Source organism: Chrysochloris asiatica, unplaced genomic scaffold (assembly GCF_000296735.1).
Source record: "Chrysochloris asiatica unplaced genomic scaffold, ChrAsi1.0 scaffold00040, whole genome shotgun sequence".
NCBI lineage: Eukaryota > Metazoa > Chordata > Mammalia > Afrosoricida > Chrysochloridae > Chrysochloris > Chrysochloris asiatica.
Window position 1 is genome coordinate 22,325,487 of NW_006408558.1, and position 19,126 is coordinate 22,344,612.

At 43.1% G+C, this 19,126-nt stretch overlaps 1 protein-coding gene and 1 pseudogene across 1 annotated transcript in view; both read right to left on the reverse strand.

The window, feature by feature from the left end:
* Positions 1–9,145, reverse strand: part of LOC102832344 (HRAS-like suppressor 3-like) — a 46,948-nt gene extending 37,803 nt beyond the window's left edge. Inside the window, exons 1-3 of the mRNA XM_006861098.1 lie at positions 9,104–9,145; positions 6,706–6,808; positions 1,463–1,727 (exon numbers count right to left, since the gene is read on the reverse strand). Of these exons, the coding sequence (XP_006861160.1) occupies positions 1,463–1,727; positions 6,706–6,808; positions 9,104–9,145 (410 nt within the window). The remainder of the gene's footprint in view (positions 1–1,462; positions 1,728–6,705; positions 6,809–9,103) is intronic.
* A 403-nt stretch (positions 9,146–9,548) lies between these two features.
* The window catches only part of LOC102832724, a 53,740-nt pseudogene continuing 44,162 nt past the window's right edge, over positions 9,549–19,126 (reverse strand).

Below are 19,126 nucleotides of genomic sequence, written 5' to 3' on the forward strand. Positions count from 1 at the left end.
TTTGGAAGAAGTGCAGCCAGAGTGCTCCTTGGAGACCAAGATGGCCAAACTTTGTCTCTCATACTTTGGGCATGTCAGGAGGGAGTAGTCGTTGGAGAAGGATATCATGTTTGGTAAGGTGGAGGGTCAGAGGAAACGAGGAAGACCCCCAACGAGATGGACTGGCCAAGTGGCAGCATCGATGGACTCAAATGTGGCAACAATAGTGAGGTTGGCCCAGGGTCGGGCAGTGTTTCGTTCTGCTGTGCATAAGGTCGCTATGAGTCAGTACCGACTTGATGGCACCTAACAACAACTATCACTACAATATATTAAGTGCATTTTCTTAGTTGATACTGTGTTAAGCATAAGTGTGCTCTTATTTAATTTAAGCATTAATCCTCTGATGTCAGTATTAGCTTGGTACTTTACCAAGGTTTACGAAGTTTGAATAACTGTCCCAAAGTCATTTAACTAGGAAGAGGAAAGACCTAGAATAAGTCCATGCATGATTCCAGGAGTCCACACTGCTTGCCACACTGACTAAGAAAGAAGAGATAATTTCTCAAATGTAAAAATTTAAGACCTGGCAGATTTTCATTGAAAAATAAAACCACAGTCTTTTGCATCAACAAGCATCTAAACACTTTTCCAGAATATGTTCTCAACTCTCCCCTCAACTCCACCTCCTTTCAAAAAGCATGGAAGTGAGAGAGAATGGAATGGGAGTCTGTTTATCCAGGAGAAAAGCAATGCGATACTAAATAGATGATCAAAAATCGATTGAAGTAAACAAACGAAATGGCATCTTCTGGGTCCCCTGCACCGACCTTTGCAATTCAGCAGGATGAGGACCGTGTCTTATGTCAGCATGACAAGTCAGCCTCCACCCTTTCTTAGGCTGACACCCCAGCTCTGCTCAAATGAGGCAATGCACCAGTCTGTGATGACTCACTACTGGGCACACGGGTCATCAGTATAAGCGTACATACATATGCAAGGCTGGTCTAACTCAGCATCGCCACCACCCAAACCCAAGAGCATCATTTTGTTTTCAGAGTAACAAGTGCTAAGAAACAACAAACTCATCTCTCCACTATTGTTGGTATGACCTTTGTTCTCCCCACTCAGGGCTTCAGGTGCTCAGACAAGGAAAGGCAGAGGAGAAAGGACTCAGAGGCTAGTGAGAAATCCAGCACAGGTGGCTTACCATTCATGGAGATGTGAGACGAGCGCTGTAGAAGACACACTAGACTGTTTACCATAGGTCGGCACTTCAAACCCATTAGCTATTCCTTGGAAACACTATACAGGGTTGCTATGAGTTGGAACCCACTTGATGACCCTTAACAACAACCACAACTTTATGACCTTGTCCCTTCCTCTATCTCCACCGTAGCCCAGTTCATAGCAAAGGGCCAGCCAATCTCAGCTGAGAGGAAGATCTAATCCCTGCAAATAGGGACACAGGCTGAGAACGCACCTGGTCACTGCAATTCCGTAGCGGAGATAGTTCACAAAGTGCTCGCAGTTATTACTCATCAGCTTGTAGGGTATTTCCTTCCCCACCATCAATTCTGCCTGCAGGATGAATTCACTGAGAGGCAGCACTGGGTACGCGTCATCATGTTTGTTATTGATCCGGTACTTGTCACTCCCGGCCACAACATACAGCAGTTCCCTCTTCACGATGCCCTTACTTGCTGTAACAGAACTGACACTGCTCAGACCAGCTCCAGCAACTTCACCTGGGGAGTAACAAAGAGGAAACACAGGGATTGGTCCGGTCAGAGCCACAGGGGCCGAGCTGGCCCAGCACCATCCACAAGGAGATGAGTAAGATGTGGAAAGGTCAAGGGAGATGGGGAAGCTCCACAGCTCTGTGACTTTGGGTGTTTGTGATTTCTGGTCCCTGGGGTCTAATCTGAAATGAGATATGTGATGTCCCATGATTTGTAACAATTTTTTTTCATACCACAGAGAAGGTGACCATCTACATATGGTGATACCTGACTGGTCCTTTTGAGTATGCAAATATAGGCCAAGTGATGTTGGTGTTGGTGGTTATGTGCCATGGAGTCCTATCTGACTCCTAGTGACCCTGTAGAAGATTTCTGAGGCTGCAAATCTTTACGGGAGCAGAAAGCCTCATCTTTCTCCCATGGAATGGCTGGTAGTTTTGAACTGCTGACCATGACATTAGCATCCCGACTCATAAACACCACGTTACCAGAGTTCCGTATAGGCCAAGTACACATAGAAAATTCTGGAGGAACAGAGAAGACCCATTCCAAAGAGGCTATATAGCTCCTTGACCTACGCAAAGTTGATTATGCAGAGAAAGTGGACAGAGATACAAGGATTCCCCACTCTTCTGGGAGCAAAGGATCCAGTCCCCCAGCTGCCTATAGAGATGTGAAATGATGAACTCCAAGGGGTACATGGGCATAACCATTGCTAGAAGTGACAAAGCTTCAGAAATGAAATCACCTTGAAGAAGGAGAGTCTGAAGATAGGATGACTGCTAGGGAGAGCTGATGCCCGTATTGAGATGAAGCACCTTCCCACACCAGCCTACCTAGTATGGAGGGATGGAGGGAGCATGTTTTGGACACAATGACTGAGCAGGTGATGGTGAATTCAATAGGTGGAACCATGAGCCCTGGGCTCGGTATTGCTATCATGAGAGGAGACTCATTCTCCCTCAAAGAGCAGTTGTGATTGTACCTGTTGACTTGAGGAGGATCATGGGAAATCATGTGGCAACAACAACCAATGTCAGGAGGGGCTGATAAGACTCCAGGTCCTTCTCTGTTTATCTTCTGAAGAGGATTGAGCCCTTTGTCCCGAAGAGGATCCTGAGCCTTTGGAAAATCTATGGGGTCATTCTTGCTAATAAGAGGCTAGGTGGTGCCTGAGACAGTCACTGAGATAGGATAGGAGATGGCGCCATATTTGAAACCGGAGTTTATGGAGCATGTGCCAGTGTGGGCACAAAAGGAATGGGATCATGCTAGCTCTTGAGGTCCAGTTAGGTTCAACCTCCACTCCTTCCCCCTGCCTCCCCCATCCCCACTAAATCAGATGGCAGAAACAGGAAAAGAGTAAGGCAAGCAAGGTCTAGAGCACAAGATTTAAGGAGGGATTCACTCTTGAACTTGTATAAGTGCAGGGTCCACCTGCACCCTGTGGGTCACCCTTCAAGGGCCTTACAAGGCTGTGTAGGCACAAAGGTTAGAAATTCTGGTTCTGACTCTAACTGAGTGCTCTTGACCTGTCACTTAACCTTGCTGAACTAATGCTGTTGTTGGTGGTATTGTTATGTGCTGTGGAGTTGGTTCTGACCCATAGCGACCCTGTACAGTGTTTCCAAGGCTGTAAATCTTTACAGGAGCAGAAAGCCTCATCTTTCTCTCGTGGAACAGCTGGTAGTTTCGAACTGCTGACCCTGAGGTTAGCAGTCCGATTCGTAACCACTATGCTACCAGAGAGATCTCAAATACACACTAAAATGGATACAGCACTGAACTGTATTAAACCTACCACCTGCTCTCACAAACGCTATACAGGGTTGCTATGAATCTGAATGGATTCAAGGGCATACACCACCAACAACATCAAGCTCTTTTAAAAAATAATGTCCTAAGTTAAAAAGGTAATCTATTAAAGAAAATGTTAAGCAAGCAATCGTAGAAATGGACTATAGATATGCTTTGTTTTTTAAAAAAATTGTAGTGTTTCAAAAGCAATGACTAAATTTTGGGAAGCATCTTACTGGGCAGCATAGGTTCAAAATCACAGAATCAAAACTTGGACTGCTAGGATGTGAGTCCCATCTTCACCATATAGGAGTGATATATCTTTGGGCAAGTTACTTAATTTCTCTGAGTCCCCAATGCTTCAGCTGAAAAATAGGAATAGCAGTTCCCACCACAAAAGGTGCTGTGAGAATTGTAGGAGTTATACCAAAGTTATGCTTTGGTTATACAAAGTGCTTTAAATCCCTGGAACAGGGAAAGTGCTCAGCAAGTATTGCTGTCGCTTTTCAGGGCCATAAAGTTGGTACTGACTCAAAGTGACCCTGTATATGGTTTCTGAGAAGTGGCTGCTGGATTTGAACTGACGACTTTGCATTTACAGTCCAGTGCCACACCAGGTACCTGCAATTAGTACTGGAATGAGTGGACAAAGAAAAAGAACCACCAAATATTTTCTTTCAGATTTAAAAAATGCTATGGAGAAGGAGCTCTGGTAGCGTAGTGGTTACGAATTGGGCTGCCAACCTTAAGGTCAGCGGTTCGAAACTACCAGCTGCACCGCGGGAGAAAGATGAGGCTTTCTACTCCCGTAAAGATTTACACCCTCGGAAACCCTATACAGGGTCGCTATGGGTCGGAAACGACTCTATGGCACATAACAACAACAACAACATGGAGAAGGTTATGTGGAATCCCAGAAGAAGGGATGACTAACAGAGTGCTCTCTAGCTTGGGTTGGGAAGGGCCAGTGGAGTAATGAACATTTGAGTTGAGAACTGAATAAGAAGGATGAGACACTTGTGTCAATATCAAGGAAAGAGTATTCCCAGCAGAAGGAAATGTCCTAGGGAAGAAAAGAACTTGGCATGGTAGAGGTGCAGCCAGGAGGCAACTGTCACTGAAGTCTAGAGACTCAAGAAAAGAGAAGAAGTAGATGAGTTTCCAAGACACAGACAGAAACCAGGTCACCATAGCTCCCCAAGTTCAGGAAGATGGACTTAGAATCCTCTTCTATATGTAATGAAAGATTCAACTGACACTTTTATGGACAGGAGTGCTATGATCTGATTTACTCTTTAGAATGAATGTGCTGGTTGCCCAGTAAGAAAGAACTGACCCTGAGTGGACAAGAGGCAGGGAGATGAGGGAGAGCCTGTGGTAGTATTCCCATGAGACAGGATGGCAGTTTTCACCAGGGCTTAGCTGCAGAGATAGTGAGAAGGCAGATCTGGGGTCCGTTTTGGAAGTAGTCAACAGGATTTCCTAAAGGATTCAATATAGGGTGGAAAGGATAAGATCTGAAGATAACTCCCAGGCTTTGGGCCAGAGTTACTGGACGCCAGCTATTGAAAGGAGAAGACAGGGAAAGAGGGGAGAGTGGGTTCAGGCTGGATGTCACCAGACCTTTCATTTTGGGCATGTCATGCTCAAGATGTTGGTTAGATACTCACAGGGAGATGCCAAGTAGTCAAGTTATAAGACCTGAAGCAGAGCTAAGAGGCTCAAGCTGAATGTGGGTATGGGCTTAGGAGACATCAGTGAATAGAAGGTTTTAGAAGCCTGGGTACCCAGGGAGGTCATCTGTGGAAAGTGAGTCCTAAGCCCTATTAAGAGTATGAGAGAAGAGGAAAAGCAAACCCATTTGAGGTCTAGAGGTATGTGTGTTTGTTTTATCACAAGGAGCGTTTACAAATGTTCCTATTCAAATAGGAGGCACTAAATAGGAAGGACAGTAATGATAATGGAGATTGGCTATGGTTCTTGAGGAGCAAAATGTTTATGAAAGTCAAAGGAACCAACTCAGCACCAGCAGGTAAGGACTGGCTTTTAGATTGAGGCAAGAGCACGTTTTTAAGAAAAGACAAGACAGATTTTGTTGTGTCCGTAGCTGTTGATTAACTGGTGGTGGAAGTGATGAGATCAACTCTGGTTACTTCTGGTTTCTCGATTAAATAGTTTGTGAGGTTAAATGTAGAAAGTAAGCAAAATACATGTAAAACAATGTCCATAACAGCTTTATTCGTAGCACCCTAACACTGGAAACAATTTGCAAGAATGAATGTCAAATTGTGACGAATGTGTATCAGCGGAAGAGAATTTGAAATGAAAAAGTAAGGACTACTTTGGTAGCGCAGTGATTACAAGTCAGGCTGCTAACCTCACGATCAGCAGTTCAAAACTACCAGTCGTTCCGTGGAAGAAAGATGGGGCGTTCTGCTCCCATAAAGATTGACAGTTCAGGAAACCCTATGCTCTGTCACTATGAGTCAGAACTGACCCCATGGCACATAACCACCACCACCACCACTGTTAGATGCAATGACAAGAATGATACACAGGCATGATGCTCAGTGAAAGAAGCAGATATAAATGAGCAGACTGTGTGAGTCCTCCTACATGAAGTTCTAGATCAGGTAAAACTAATCTATGGTGCAAGAAGTTAAGGTAGTGGCTGCCTTTGGGGAGGAAAGGGGTCATTGAAGAGGCAGGCATGAAGGAACCTTTTGGGGGTCCTGTATCTAAATCTCAGTAATCATTACAAGGATGGATGGATTTCTAAAAATTTACTGACCTTATTATATTTCTGCACTTCACAATATTTATGCTAAGAAAAATTCTCCAAGTTACATATTTTTAGCAGGCAAGCAAACCAAGAATGGAAGGTAGAAACTGGATAAGTAACCAAGTCTTTCTACTTAAACACCTGTGTCTTTTCCATGGGTTTTGCACCTGGAAAGAGTTTTAGTTGTTTTATACTAAGTCATAATATGAAACATGGAGAAGCAGAGCTATCCCATTGGATGCCCAACTCAGCTCCTCTACAAAATGCCTGGGGCTCCAAGGCGCTCATTTGAAAACCACTGCCAACAAACTGTGGAATTCGTTTAATATTCAGAAGCAGAGAGAATGTTAGGGTCACTTGCTTACCCACAGCTCCCCAATATCCCTCCAGCACAGTTGTCCTTACTTGGGTTGGTCAAGTGGATCACATATCCATAACCAACATAGAGGGCCCAGTGTCTGTAGACAGAGCGAAAAATCTCAATCAGGTCTCCAGCCTTCAGCTTTGGCTGCAAAACCAAGAACAGGGCTGTTAGCAGTGATTGGAAGTTCAAAAGGGTTAGGAAAGAAGGAGGCATGGAAACGGGAAACCCTTGAGCAAGTAGGATAAGTGATGTTGCATTGTGGGGATTGTAATCAGGGAGATGAATCAAAATGTGTATTAATTGTTGAATGGAAAACTGCTCTGTAAGCCTTCACAAATTCACAATACAAAAACTCTCCCCAAATACATTATGTTTTAATTTCACATTTCCATGAACTTTTTGAAGCCCTCTCATATATTGTTCTTACTAGGACAGGGCCCTAAATTTCTTAGAATATCTTGGTGCTTCCCAAGCTTGTATGGTAATCAAAGTTGGGGCTGGTGGATGTTGTTGTTGTATCCCTTTGGGTTGATTATGACTCATAAGGACCCTTCATGAAAGAGCAGAACAGCCCCATAGGGTTTCCTAGGCTACAATCTTTATGGGAGCAGATTGCCAAGTCTATTCTACCCCAGGGACATTGCTGTGTTTAAACTGCCAACATTTTGGTTAACTGTCAAGCGCTTAGCTGTTGCACAACCAGGAGTATGGAGATCGGAATGCAGTGTAAACCATGTATGGGTGAAGGCCTGAATTCTTCTGGGGTTTCGCCATGGATAAAATCAGATTGTTCGCAGCGTGTAGTTTCCTTTTTTTATGCGGATATTGTCACTGTTAAACTGAACAGAAAATTTCAAAGCGCAGCTCGAGAAGACCAAGTCCAGTAGCATAATGAAATGGGCAAAGACCTGGAATTTTAGAATCCCCAAATGGAAGAACACACTCAGCATCTCTCAAGCTGAAAGAACTGAAGCAAATCAAGTCTCAACTTGCAATATTTAAGGATTCTATGGACTCCTGATGTGGCGCATAGTGTCACCACCGGACTGTGAACCACAAGGTCATTGGTTCAAACCCACCAGCTGCTCTTTGGAAACCCTATCTAGGGTTGCTATGAGTCAGAACTGACTCGATGGCACTTCACAACAACAAAGAAGTAGTATATGGCCAACAACAGCCAATGGTACTGAAAGAAGAAGTCCATAGAAGGCATTGGCAAAAATCAAGATGCCAGTAATTTATGAAATAAGAATGGAAATCATTGAACAAAATATGCAGCACTAAAGCTGCTCCCTCATCTATGCCAAGAAATTTAGAAGACCGCTACTTGGTCAACCCATTGAAAGAGATCATTATTTGTGACCATTCCAAAGAAGGATGACCCAGTGGGATGTAGAAATCATTGAACAATATCATTAATATCACATACAAGTAAAATTTTGCTTATGCTAATTGGAAAAAAAAATGCAACAATACGTGGGCAGAGAACTGGCAGAAATTCAAGTCAGATTCAGTAAAGGACATGGAACTAGGAATATCATTGCTGATGTCAGATGGATCTTGAGTGAAAGCAGAGAATACTAGAAAGATGTCTACTTGTGCTTTATTGACCATGTGAAGGCTTTTGACTGTGTGGATCAAGACAGGATATGGATAATGCGAATAATTCGTATTCCAAAACAATTGCACTCATGAGGAACCTGTATATAGACCTGTATACAGCAGTTGTTAGAACAGAACAAGGGGACACTGAATGGTTTAAAATCAGGAAAGGTGTGTACTAGGATTATATTCTTTCTCCATACTTAATCAATCTATATGCTAAGCAAATAATCCAACAAACTGGATTATATGATGAAGAATGTAGCATCAGAAGTAGTTCATCTCTCCTTTTTCCTAGTCTGTCTTTGTCTGAAAGCTCATCTGAAACCTGTCCACCATGGGTGACCCTACTGGTATTTAAAATACGGGTGGCATAGTTTTCAGAATCACAACAACTCGCAAGCCACCACAGTATGACAAACTGACAGATGAGTCATGGGTACATTTGAATACCTTTCCCAAATTTCCATAGTTTGCAAGAGGCAGATCCTAGGATAAGTCCATGCTTAGTTCCAGGAGACCACTCTTGACTACCACACTGACCAAGGAAGAAAGGACTAGTTCTCAAATATAACTCTTAATGTCCTGGTTGATTTAATCATAACTGTTCGTTGAAAAATATAATCACACTTTTAGCATCACCAAATATCTAAGATTAAAAAAAAAGTTATCAAACACCATTGACTCAAGAAAAGTGTGTTAAGTGAGAGAGACTGGGATGGAAGTCCATTATCTAGGAAAACAATTCAAAGAGAGAGGGATAATACTAAATCAATGATCAAAAATTAAATTAAGTAAATGAATAAAACTGCATTTGCTTGGATCTCTAGGACTGACCTTGCATTTGAGCAGGGTGAAGACAGTGTTGAATAAAAGCATGACAAGACAGCCAGCACTCACCTTGAGGCTGACAGCACAGCACTACTCAAGTGAGGCAGAACACTGATCTGTGATGATTCACTGCTGGGCACACAGATCTATACATGGGTATATACCTATGCCAGTGCTGGTCTAACTCAGTTTCATTACCACACAAACCCAAGGCCCTCATTTTGTTTTCAGAATTACAATTGCTAGGAAACAGAAAGCTCATCTCTTCCTTCATAGTTAGTCTGCCCCTTGTTCCCCTCACTCAGAGTTACATATGGCCCCTGCAAGGAAAGACAGAAGAGGAAAGGGCTCAAGGTAAAACAGAAACCCAGGAGAGGTTTACCATTGATGGAAGTATGAGACCATGAAAATTGCATCTCTACTATTGTCCATTCCTCTCGCTCCACCTGGCCTAGCCCAAAGCAGAAGTTCCAGCCACTGTCAGTTGAGGGAAAGGTCTGATTTCTAGAGACAGGTACACAGGCTGAGAACGAACCTGGCAAGCCCAGGTGATTCCATAGCGAAGCTCTTTCACAAAGTCCAGGCTATTTTTAGTGACAATATTGTAGGGCACCTTCTTCCCCACGAGCTCCTCCACCTGTCTCATGATAAGGCTGAAATGTAACATCCGGTACTTGTCGTAATCCTTGTTATTAATCTGGTATTTTTCATGCCCAGCCACAACATACAGCAGTTCCTTCTTCACGAGGGCCTCATTCTTCAGTCCAGACATGACACTGGAAATTGCATCTGTGGATCAAGAAGAGGAAACAGAAGGATTAGTCTTAGGCAGGGCCTAAGGGTTGAGCTATCTGAAGCATCACTCACAAGGGGATGAGCAAGATTTGAAAAGATCAAGGGAGATGAATCAGACTCAAGACTGTGTGACTTTGGAGATGGTGGTTTGGGTTTCTGGTCACTGAGTTACTAATTTGAAATGAGTAGTGTGAGGTTCCATTTGTTTTATTTTTTTCACAATCGAGAGTTGCTAGCTTTCTACATTCAGTGACACTTGAGTGGCCCTCTTGATTATGTAAATATAAGCCAAGTGTACACACAAAATTCTGGAAGAACAGGTGTGACCCATTCCTGATTCCATCGAAGCTCCTTGACAGAGGCAAAACTGATTACTGCAGTAAAGTAGATCGGGGTGCACAAGGATTCCCCACCCTTCGGGATCAAGGGAACAGCTGCTTACCGAGATGTGGAATGAGTGAGCCCTGGTGGATACATGGGCACAGCCCTGGCTGGAAGGAGAAACAAAACCTCAGGCGTGAAATCACCTTGAAGAAAGGGAGTCTGGGTTCAACACAAGGACAGCATGGCTTCGATTGAGGGCAAGGAGATGCTATCAGAGAGACAAAACACCCTCCTGATGCAGACAACCTGGTATGGTGGGAGGGGGAGCAGACTTTGGCCATGATGGCTGAGGAGGTGGCTGTGAATTCAAAAAGATGAGATCTGGAAACCCTGGGTTCAGTATCATGAGAGGAGGTTCATTCTCCCTCAAAGAGAAGCTGGAGCTGTACCTGTTGACCTGGGTAGAACCAAGCTTCCTCGGCAACATCATGTGGCAGCAACGAGCAGTGGTAGGAGGGATGGATGAGACTTGCTTGGCTTTCCACAAAGGTCTGAACCCCTGTCATGACTACAGTCCTGACACTTTGGAAAATCCAGGGGTTTCAGATTTGCTATTGAAAGGCCAGGTAGTACCTGAGAGATTAATTAAACAAAATAAAAGAAATAATGCTACATTTGATCCCTGAGTTTGTGTAGAGCGCACAGAGGAAATGGCACCAGGTGAGTTTCTGAGGCTGCACTAGGCTGGTGGGAGACAGGTTCAAGACAAGAATGAGGGAAGTAAGTTGCCTAGAACACAAGACTTATGGAAATACTCACTCTTGAGGCTGTGCAAGTTGCAAGTTGCATATCTGAGAATGAGAACCTCCTTAAATTCTGTGCCCTGAGTGCCACCCCAGTGAGTGGTACAAGAATGCACAGGCAAAATGATCAAGTATCCTGGTTCTGATTCTGGCTGAATGCTCTTGACTTGTCATATAACCTTGCTGAGCCAATGCGTCCAGAAAGCCACTTCAGTTTCCTTTAAAAATAATTCTCTCTATAAAAAGTCAATCTATTGAAAAAGTGTTCAAAAATGGCATGTGAATATGGATAATATTCATGATGCTAGTAAAGCAGCAACTAAAGTTTGGGAACCATCCTATTAGACAACATGGCGTGGTAGCTGAAGTCACAGAATCGATTCAGAATACCAGGATCTGAGCGACACCTTCATCATATACCAGCAATGTTTTCTTGTTGGATTTACTTAACTTCTCTCTGTCCCCAATGCATCAGCTGAGGAATGGGGGTAATGATGATAGTTCCCACCACAAGGGGCATTGTGAACATGGGATGAGTTGACTAATAAAGTGCTTTCACTTGCTTGGCATAGGGCATGGGCTCAGCAAGTGTTGTTGTTAAGTAATATGCTATTAGTACTGGAGTTGTTCTCTAGGCTCCCTTGCAACTCTTATTTCTACAATTAGAAACTGGTTTTTGCAGCAGCCTGAGGTCAGTCCTCCTTACCTCACTCATCTACAGGATACCTATGAAACTGGAATGATACACGAGACTCATCACTCATCAGTGTTCCATGACATACCTCATGCCTGACTCTTGACCCCTTTTCATCAAATATACTTATTTGGTGTAGACAATCAGTTCAAACTGGGGCATACTATGGGCCAGGCTTGTACTAAATGCTGCAGATACTGGAATGAGCTAGTCCCCAAGAAGCTCACAGTTTAGTGAGTAGACACTGGCAAACAAAATCAGATGCTTTAGCATCTTCTTTTAGATGAAAAAAAAAAAATGTTATGGAGAAAGTTAAGTAGGGTTCACAGAGGAGAAAATGACCAGCAGAGGTTCTCTAGCTGCAGTTGTAGAGGGTCATCCAAGGAACGTACATTTGAGTTGAGACCTGAGTGATGAGGAAGAGTTGGTTGTGCTAGATCTGTGGAAGAGCATCCCCAGCAGGAGGAACAGCATGGGAAAGACCTCAGGAAGGAAAGAGTTTGGCATGGTAGAGGGGCAGTCAGCTGTTTACTGTGACTGAAGTGTAGAGACCTAGGAGAAGAGAAGAAGAAGATGAGGTTCCAACAGGTAGACAGAGAACAGACAGGTTATGAGGTGGACTTTGAATCTTATTCTACATGTGATGAAGGAGTCAACAGAGGCTTTTAAGGAGAGAAGTGATATGATCTGATTTGAGCTTTAGAATGATTGTGCTGGTTGTCAAGTAAGGAGGGGCTGACCCTGAGTGGGCAAGAGGCAATAACGTGGAGGCTGTAGTAGTATTCCAGTGAGAGAGGATGGCAGCTTTCACCAGGGCTTAGCTGTAGAGATGGCGAGAAAGCAGATAGGGTATCTGTTTTGGAAGCAAAGACAGCTGGATTTCCTAAAGTATTAAATATGGGGTGTGGAAAAAGAAAGATCTGAGGATAACTTCTAGGGTTTGGACCAGAATAACTAGATGATGTCATCTATTGATAAACAAATGGAAAAAGTGATGAGGTCAAAGAGCTAAGCAGAGAGTTTCAAAGGTCAGCTCGAGAAGACAAAGTCAAATATTATAACGAAATGTGCAAAGACCTGGAGTGAGAAAACCAAAAGATAAGAACCTATTCAGCATTTCTCAAGCTGATGGCATTGGAGAAAAAAATCTAGTCTTGACTTATGATATTCATGAATTGTAAGGGCAAAGTGGAGTCCTGGTGTGGCGCTGTGGGCTAATACATCAGACTGAAAAGTCGTTTGAACTGCAAAGTTGGTGGTTCAAGCTCACCAGCTGCTCCTTGGAAATCCTATACAGGGTCGTTATGGGTCGAAATCGACTCGACGGCACTTAACAACAACAACAAGGGCAAAATATTGAAGGGTGCAGAAAGCATTAAAAGAAGATGGAAGGAATACATAGAGTCACTGTACCAAAAAAAAAAAGGGTAGATGTAAAACCGTTTCAAGAGATAGCATATGATCAAGAGCCAATGATACTGAAGGAAGAAGTCCAAGGTGCATAAAATTGAAATATTTCAAACCTGATGTGGCATTGGAGACACTCACGCATCTATGTCAAGAAATTTGGAAGACAATTACCTGGCAAGGTGACTGAAGAGATCCATTGAGCCCATTCTAAAGAGAGGTGACCCAATAGGATACAGAAATCATCAGACAGTATCATTAATATTACATTAAAATCTTGCTAAAGATAATGCAAAAGTGGCTGCATAACCGTACACTGACAGACAACTTCCAGAGGTTCAAGCTAGATTAAGAAGATGATGTGGAATGAGGAACATCATTGTTGATGTCAGATGAATTTTGGCTGAAAGCAGAGAATATCAGAAAGATGTTTACTTGGGCTTTGACTACACAAAAGCATTTGATTGTGTGGATCATGACATGCTATGGACAACATGGCAGAGAATGAGTATTCCTGAACATTTAATTTTGCTCATGAGGAACTTGTACATAGACCAAGAGGCAGTTTTTTGAACAGAACAATGGAACACTGAATAGCTTAAAATTAATAAAGGTGTGAGCCAGGGTTGTATCCTTTCACCATACTTATTTGATCTGGATGATGAGCAAATAATCTGAGAAGATGGATTATATGAAGAAAAACATGGCTTCAGGAATGGAAGAAGACTTATTAACAACCTGCAATATTCAGATGATACAATCTTATTTGCTGAAAGACAAGGGAACTTAAAATACTTACTGATGAGATGCCTCCAGTATGGGTTGCATCTTAATGTGAAGAAAACAAAAATTTTCACTACTGGACCAATAAACAAAATCCATACAAATGGAGAAAAGATTGAAGTTGTCAAAGACTTCATTTTGCTCAGATCAACCATCAACACTCATGGAAGCAGCAGTCAAGAAATCAAATGTTATATTGTATTAGGTACATCTGCTTCACAAGGCCTCTTTAAAGTGTTGAAGGGCAATGATGTCAGTTTGAGGACTAAGGTGGGCCTCATCCAAGCCATGGTATTTTCAATAACCCCATATGCTTGTGAAAGTTGGGTAGTGAATAAGGAAGACCACAGATGAATTCATGCATTTGAGTTATGGTGTTGGAGGAGAATATTAAAAGTACCATGGATTGCCAAAAGAACAAACCAATCTGTGTTGGAAGGAGTACAGCCAGAATGCTCCTTGGAAGCCAGGATGGGCCAAATTTTGTCTCTCATACTTCAGATATATCATCAGAAGGTACCAGTCCTGGGAGAATGATATCATGTTTGGTAAAGTGGAGTGTTGGAGAAAAAGAGGAAGCCTCCCCAATGAGATGGATTATCACAGTGGCAGTAGCACTGGGCTCAGGCTTAGCAATGACTGTGAAGTTGGAGTGGGACCAGGCAGGACCAGGAAATGTTTCATTCTGTTATATATAAGGTCACTATGAGTTACTGTCTACTGGATGACACCTAACGACAACAACAACAATTGAAGATGCAGGCATAAGTAAGACATTATGACATCATAAGCAATCTATCTGCTAAAACACTACTGTCTTTTTGAGGGGTGGGGCTATGCTTAGGAGTTGAATCTGCTTGGTACAAAGTCATCATATATAAAACATAGCAAAGCAGAACTTAGTTCTGCTATAGAATCACTAGGGCCCCAAGGGGCAATTTTGGAAAACATTGCTACAGAACTAGTGGACTTCCTTAATAATCCAAAACCAACCACTCTTTTGTTAGCATAGAGAATGGTAGGGTCATATGCTACCCACAGCTCCCCCATCTCACTCCAGTACAGTGGCCCTTACTTGGGTGGACCAGATGAACCACATATCCATCACCAACATAGATTGCCCAGTGGTTGTAGAGGTTGCGGTGGATCTCAATCAAGTCTCCAGGCTTGGGTTCTGGCTGTAAAACCAAGAACAGGAATGTTAGTGAAAGTTGGGAACTTTGGAAGCAGGGGCACAGCTCACAGGAAGGTGCTGCCAACTATCTGTTCATCTGGACTCATGTTGCAAGCTCTGCTCTGCCAGTCCAATGCTGGTCTGACATCATAAACCTGGCAGAAAATCTGCAGGCACCATGGCCCTGTTCACTTGTCATTCTGAATTATAATTTACAAACTAGGAGTTTTCTTCATTATCTGAAATCTGTCTTATTGTTGCTATTTCTAGGCATATTATTTATTGAATTCATACCGAGCCAAGCCTTCTGCTAAGTATTTTTCATGCATTAGCTCAATAAATCCATACAGCTATGTTATGAGCTGGACACTCTAATGAACACATGTAATGATGGTGAGATTAAGACTCAGAGATGAGAAAAGAAGTTTCTTGTGAGTGACTTGGTCCAGAATCCACTCTAGGCTGGCTGATTTCCAGGCCTAGTATGTTGACCACCACCCTGACCTCTGCCCCTGTCCAAAGAGGGCTCTTACAAATTCTCAGGGAACTTTCATCTGGATTGTGAGCCCTAGAATCTAGAGTCTTCATCAAACATTGGCAATATTGCCCTTTCTGTAATAGCTAGATATGTATTTGATATTCAGGGTTTTTTTATTTTTTTATTTTTTATTAAGCTTTTATTATGTTGAGAGAACATCGGTATTGCATTCAACCAACCACATTTTGTTTCATTGCAATGATTACAATCCCCCTCCATGCATCATTGGTTAATAACATTTGCCTCTATTCCTTCTTTTTTGTTTTATGTACAAAAACTATGCAGGAATATATAGTCATTTAAACAACTGAAGGGCACATTTTACAAGCCTGCCTCCTGCCCACCAGCACACAGCCTTTCTTTTTCCATGAGTCTAAAGTCCTCAACTGCTCTATCTCGCCATGCCATCACCTCTGCCTCCATCTTTGGTATTGCTGCTTCCCTGGTTAGGATCTCATGTTCTAATCTTAGACTTTTTTCAGATTTTTCCATTCTTTTTGCTGCTTGCTTTTCTATCTTAGCAGTATTAAGAGATTTGTCTTCAAGCTTGCTAACCCTCTATTATCTTTGGTACTTTACCAAGATTTAGTAAGCTTGAATATCTTTCCCAAATTCATATAACTAACAAGAGGCAGGGCCTAGAATCAGCCCATGCTCTTGAGCACCACACTGACCAAGGAAGATGAGACTAGTCCTCAAATAAAAACATTGATGCCCAGACAGACTTAATCTGAACAGTTCATTGAAGAATAAATTCACACTATTGCATGAACAAGTATCTAAGAACTTAAGATTTTTTTGACACCCTCCAAAAAAGTGTGTAAGTAAGAGAAAATGGAACAGAAGTTCATTATGTATGGCAAAAAAAGAATCAAAGAGAGAGAGAGAGAAATACTTAAATAAATTAATAAAAATCAACCTAATTGAGCAAAACTGCAACTTCTGGGGTCTCCTGCATTGACTCTTACATTTCAGCAGGACAAAGAAATGTTTTATGTCAGCATGACAAGTCAGCCTCTACCTACCCTGAGACTGACAGCCTAGCTCTACTCAAATGAGGTAACACATTGATCTGTGATGACTCATTGTTGGACACATGGTTCCACACCTCAGTATATACCTATGCCAATGGCTGGTCTAACTCAACATTTCTACCGCCCAATGCCAAGAGCATCATTTTGTTTTCAGAGTAATAAGTACTGAGAAACAGCAAGCTCATTTCTTCCTCTATTGTTAGTATGCCCCTTGTTCCCCCCACTCATGGTTGCATAATGCCCCTTTAAGGAAAGATTGAGTAGGAAATGACTCAAGGGTGCACAAGAAACCTAGGATAGGTGGTTAGCATTCATGGAGGTGTGAGACTAGGAACACATCTCTGGTCATCGGCCCATTCCTCCATCTCTATCCTGGTCCAGTCCAAAGCACAGGTTCTAGCCACTGTCTGCTGAGAGGAAGGTCTGCTTCTTAGAGACAGAGACACAGGCTGAGGACAAACCTGGCCAGAACAGATGATTCCATAGCGGAGACGGGTCACAAAGTGCTGGCTATTTTTACTCATCATTCTATAGGGCACCTTCGTTCCCACCAGCTCTTCCACCTGCTGGATGATTTTGTCGACAGGTTGCACCAGGAACTTGTCATCATACTTGTTATTGACCTGGTAGTTGTTAGACCCAACTACATCAGACAGCAGTGCCTTCTTCACAAGGGCCTCACTCTACAGTTCAGACATGATACTATTGGCAGTTCCAGCTCCAGTGAGTTCACCTGTGGATCAACGAGACGAAAGAGAGGAATTGGTCCTGGGTGGGACCTAGGGGTTATGCTGATAGCAGTACAAGGGGATGAACAAGATGTGAAAGGGCCAAGGGAGAGGGGTCAAATCCAAGGTTGTGTGACTTTGGAGACAATGCTTGTGGTCACTAATCTGTGTTCCTAATCTGACATGAGCTGTGTGAAGTTCCATTATTTCTTTGAGTTTTTTCATAAGCCAGAGTTGCTGGTCTTCTATATCTTGTGACATGTGAGGGGCCCTGTTGATTATGCACACATAGGCCAATTGCACATCTAAAATGCTAGAGGAACAGATGTGCCCCTTTCCTGATTCCATCAAGGCAATCCAGGCAAAGCCGATTGCTTCAGAAAAGGTACTTGGGACTGTACCAAGATCCCCACTCTCCTGGGATCAAAAGAGCAGCTACCTAGTGAACTGGAGAAGCCCCACTGCATACACAGACAGAATCCTGACTAGAAGGAGCAACATGACTTCAGAAATGACATCACCTTCAAGAGAGGGTGTCTGGGTGCATCATGAGGACGGGATGTCTGTGAAACTGAGCTGTTGGCAGCGCACAGAGACGGCACCTGACTGATGCAGTCGACCTGGTAGGGTGCTGGGGGTGATGGCTGAGAAGGTAAATGTGAATTCAAGATATGGAAGCCAGAAACCCTGGACTCAGTATAAGAGGGGGTTCATTGGTCCTCAGTGAGAAGCCGTGGCTGTACCTGCTGAACTGGGTAGAACCAAGCTTTGTCTGCAGCATCATGTGGCAGCAACAAGCAGTGACAGGAGGGACTGACCAGACTCCAGGTCCTGCTTGTCTTGTCTTCCAAAGACCCCTTGTTCTGACAGGAATTTGACTTGCTACTAAGAGGCCAGGTGGTGTCTCAGGGATTAATTAAATGGAATAACAGGGATGTTGCTGTGTTTGATCCCTGAATTTGTGGAGAGGGCACAGAGCGAATGGGATACAATTAGTTCCTGGGGGGTCCCCACCAGGTTAAACCACCCCTGGGATGCATGAGTGGCAGGGTCAGGGTAAGAGTGAGGGAAGCAAACTGCCTAAAGCACAAGACTTAAGGAGGCACTCCTTCTCAAGGCTGTGTAAGTGCAGTTTCCATTACCCAGGTGTGAAGTCCTCCTTAAATTGTGTGCTCCAGCTGCCTCACTAGTGATATCACTAGTGAGTGGTATTAGAGGGCCCAGGCAGAATGGTCAAAAATCTGGTTCTGATTCTAGCGGATTGCTCTTGACTTATCACCTAACCTTGTTGAGCCAATGGTAGGGGAGGATGCAAACACACTAAACGTGAGACACAAATACACATCAGTTTAGCAACTTTACACTGTGGTGTGGCACTGTAAATAAGCATTGTTTTGCTAACTGCAAGGTCAGCAGTTCTAACCCACCAACTGCTCTAAGAAACTCTATACATAGTCACTATGAGTCAGAACTGACTCAAAGGCAGAACACAACAGTAACAAAATGTTGTTGTTGTTATGTGCCATTGATTCTGCTCTGACTCATAGCAACCCTGTACAGGGTTTCCATTGAGTGCCTGATGGTTCAAAGTGGCCTTGCCATCTAGTGCTTTATCCCCTAGCGACGTTAACAACATAACAACTTCAAATTCCTTTAAAAACCATTATCGAAATTAAAAAAAAGAGTTATTATGGGAAATGTCAAGGAAACAACCTTAGGAATGGCATATGGATATAAGAAAAATCTTAA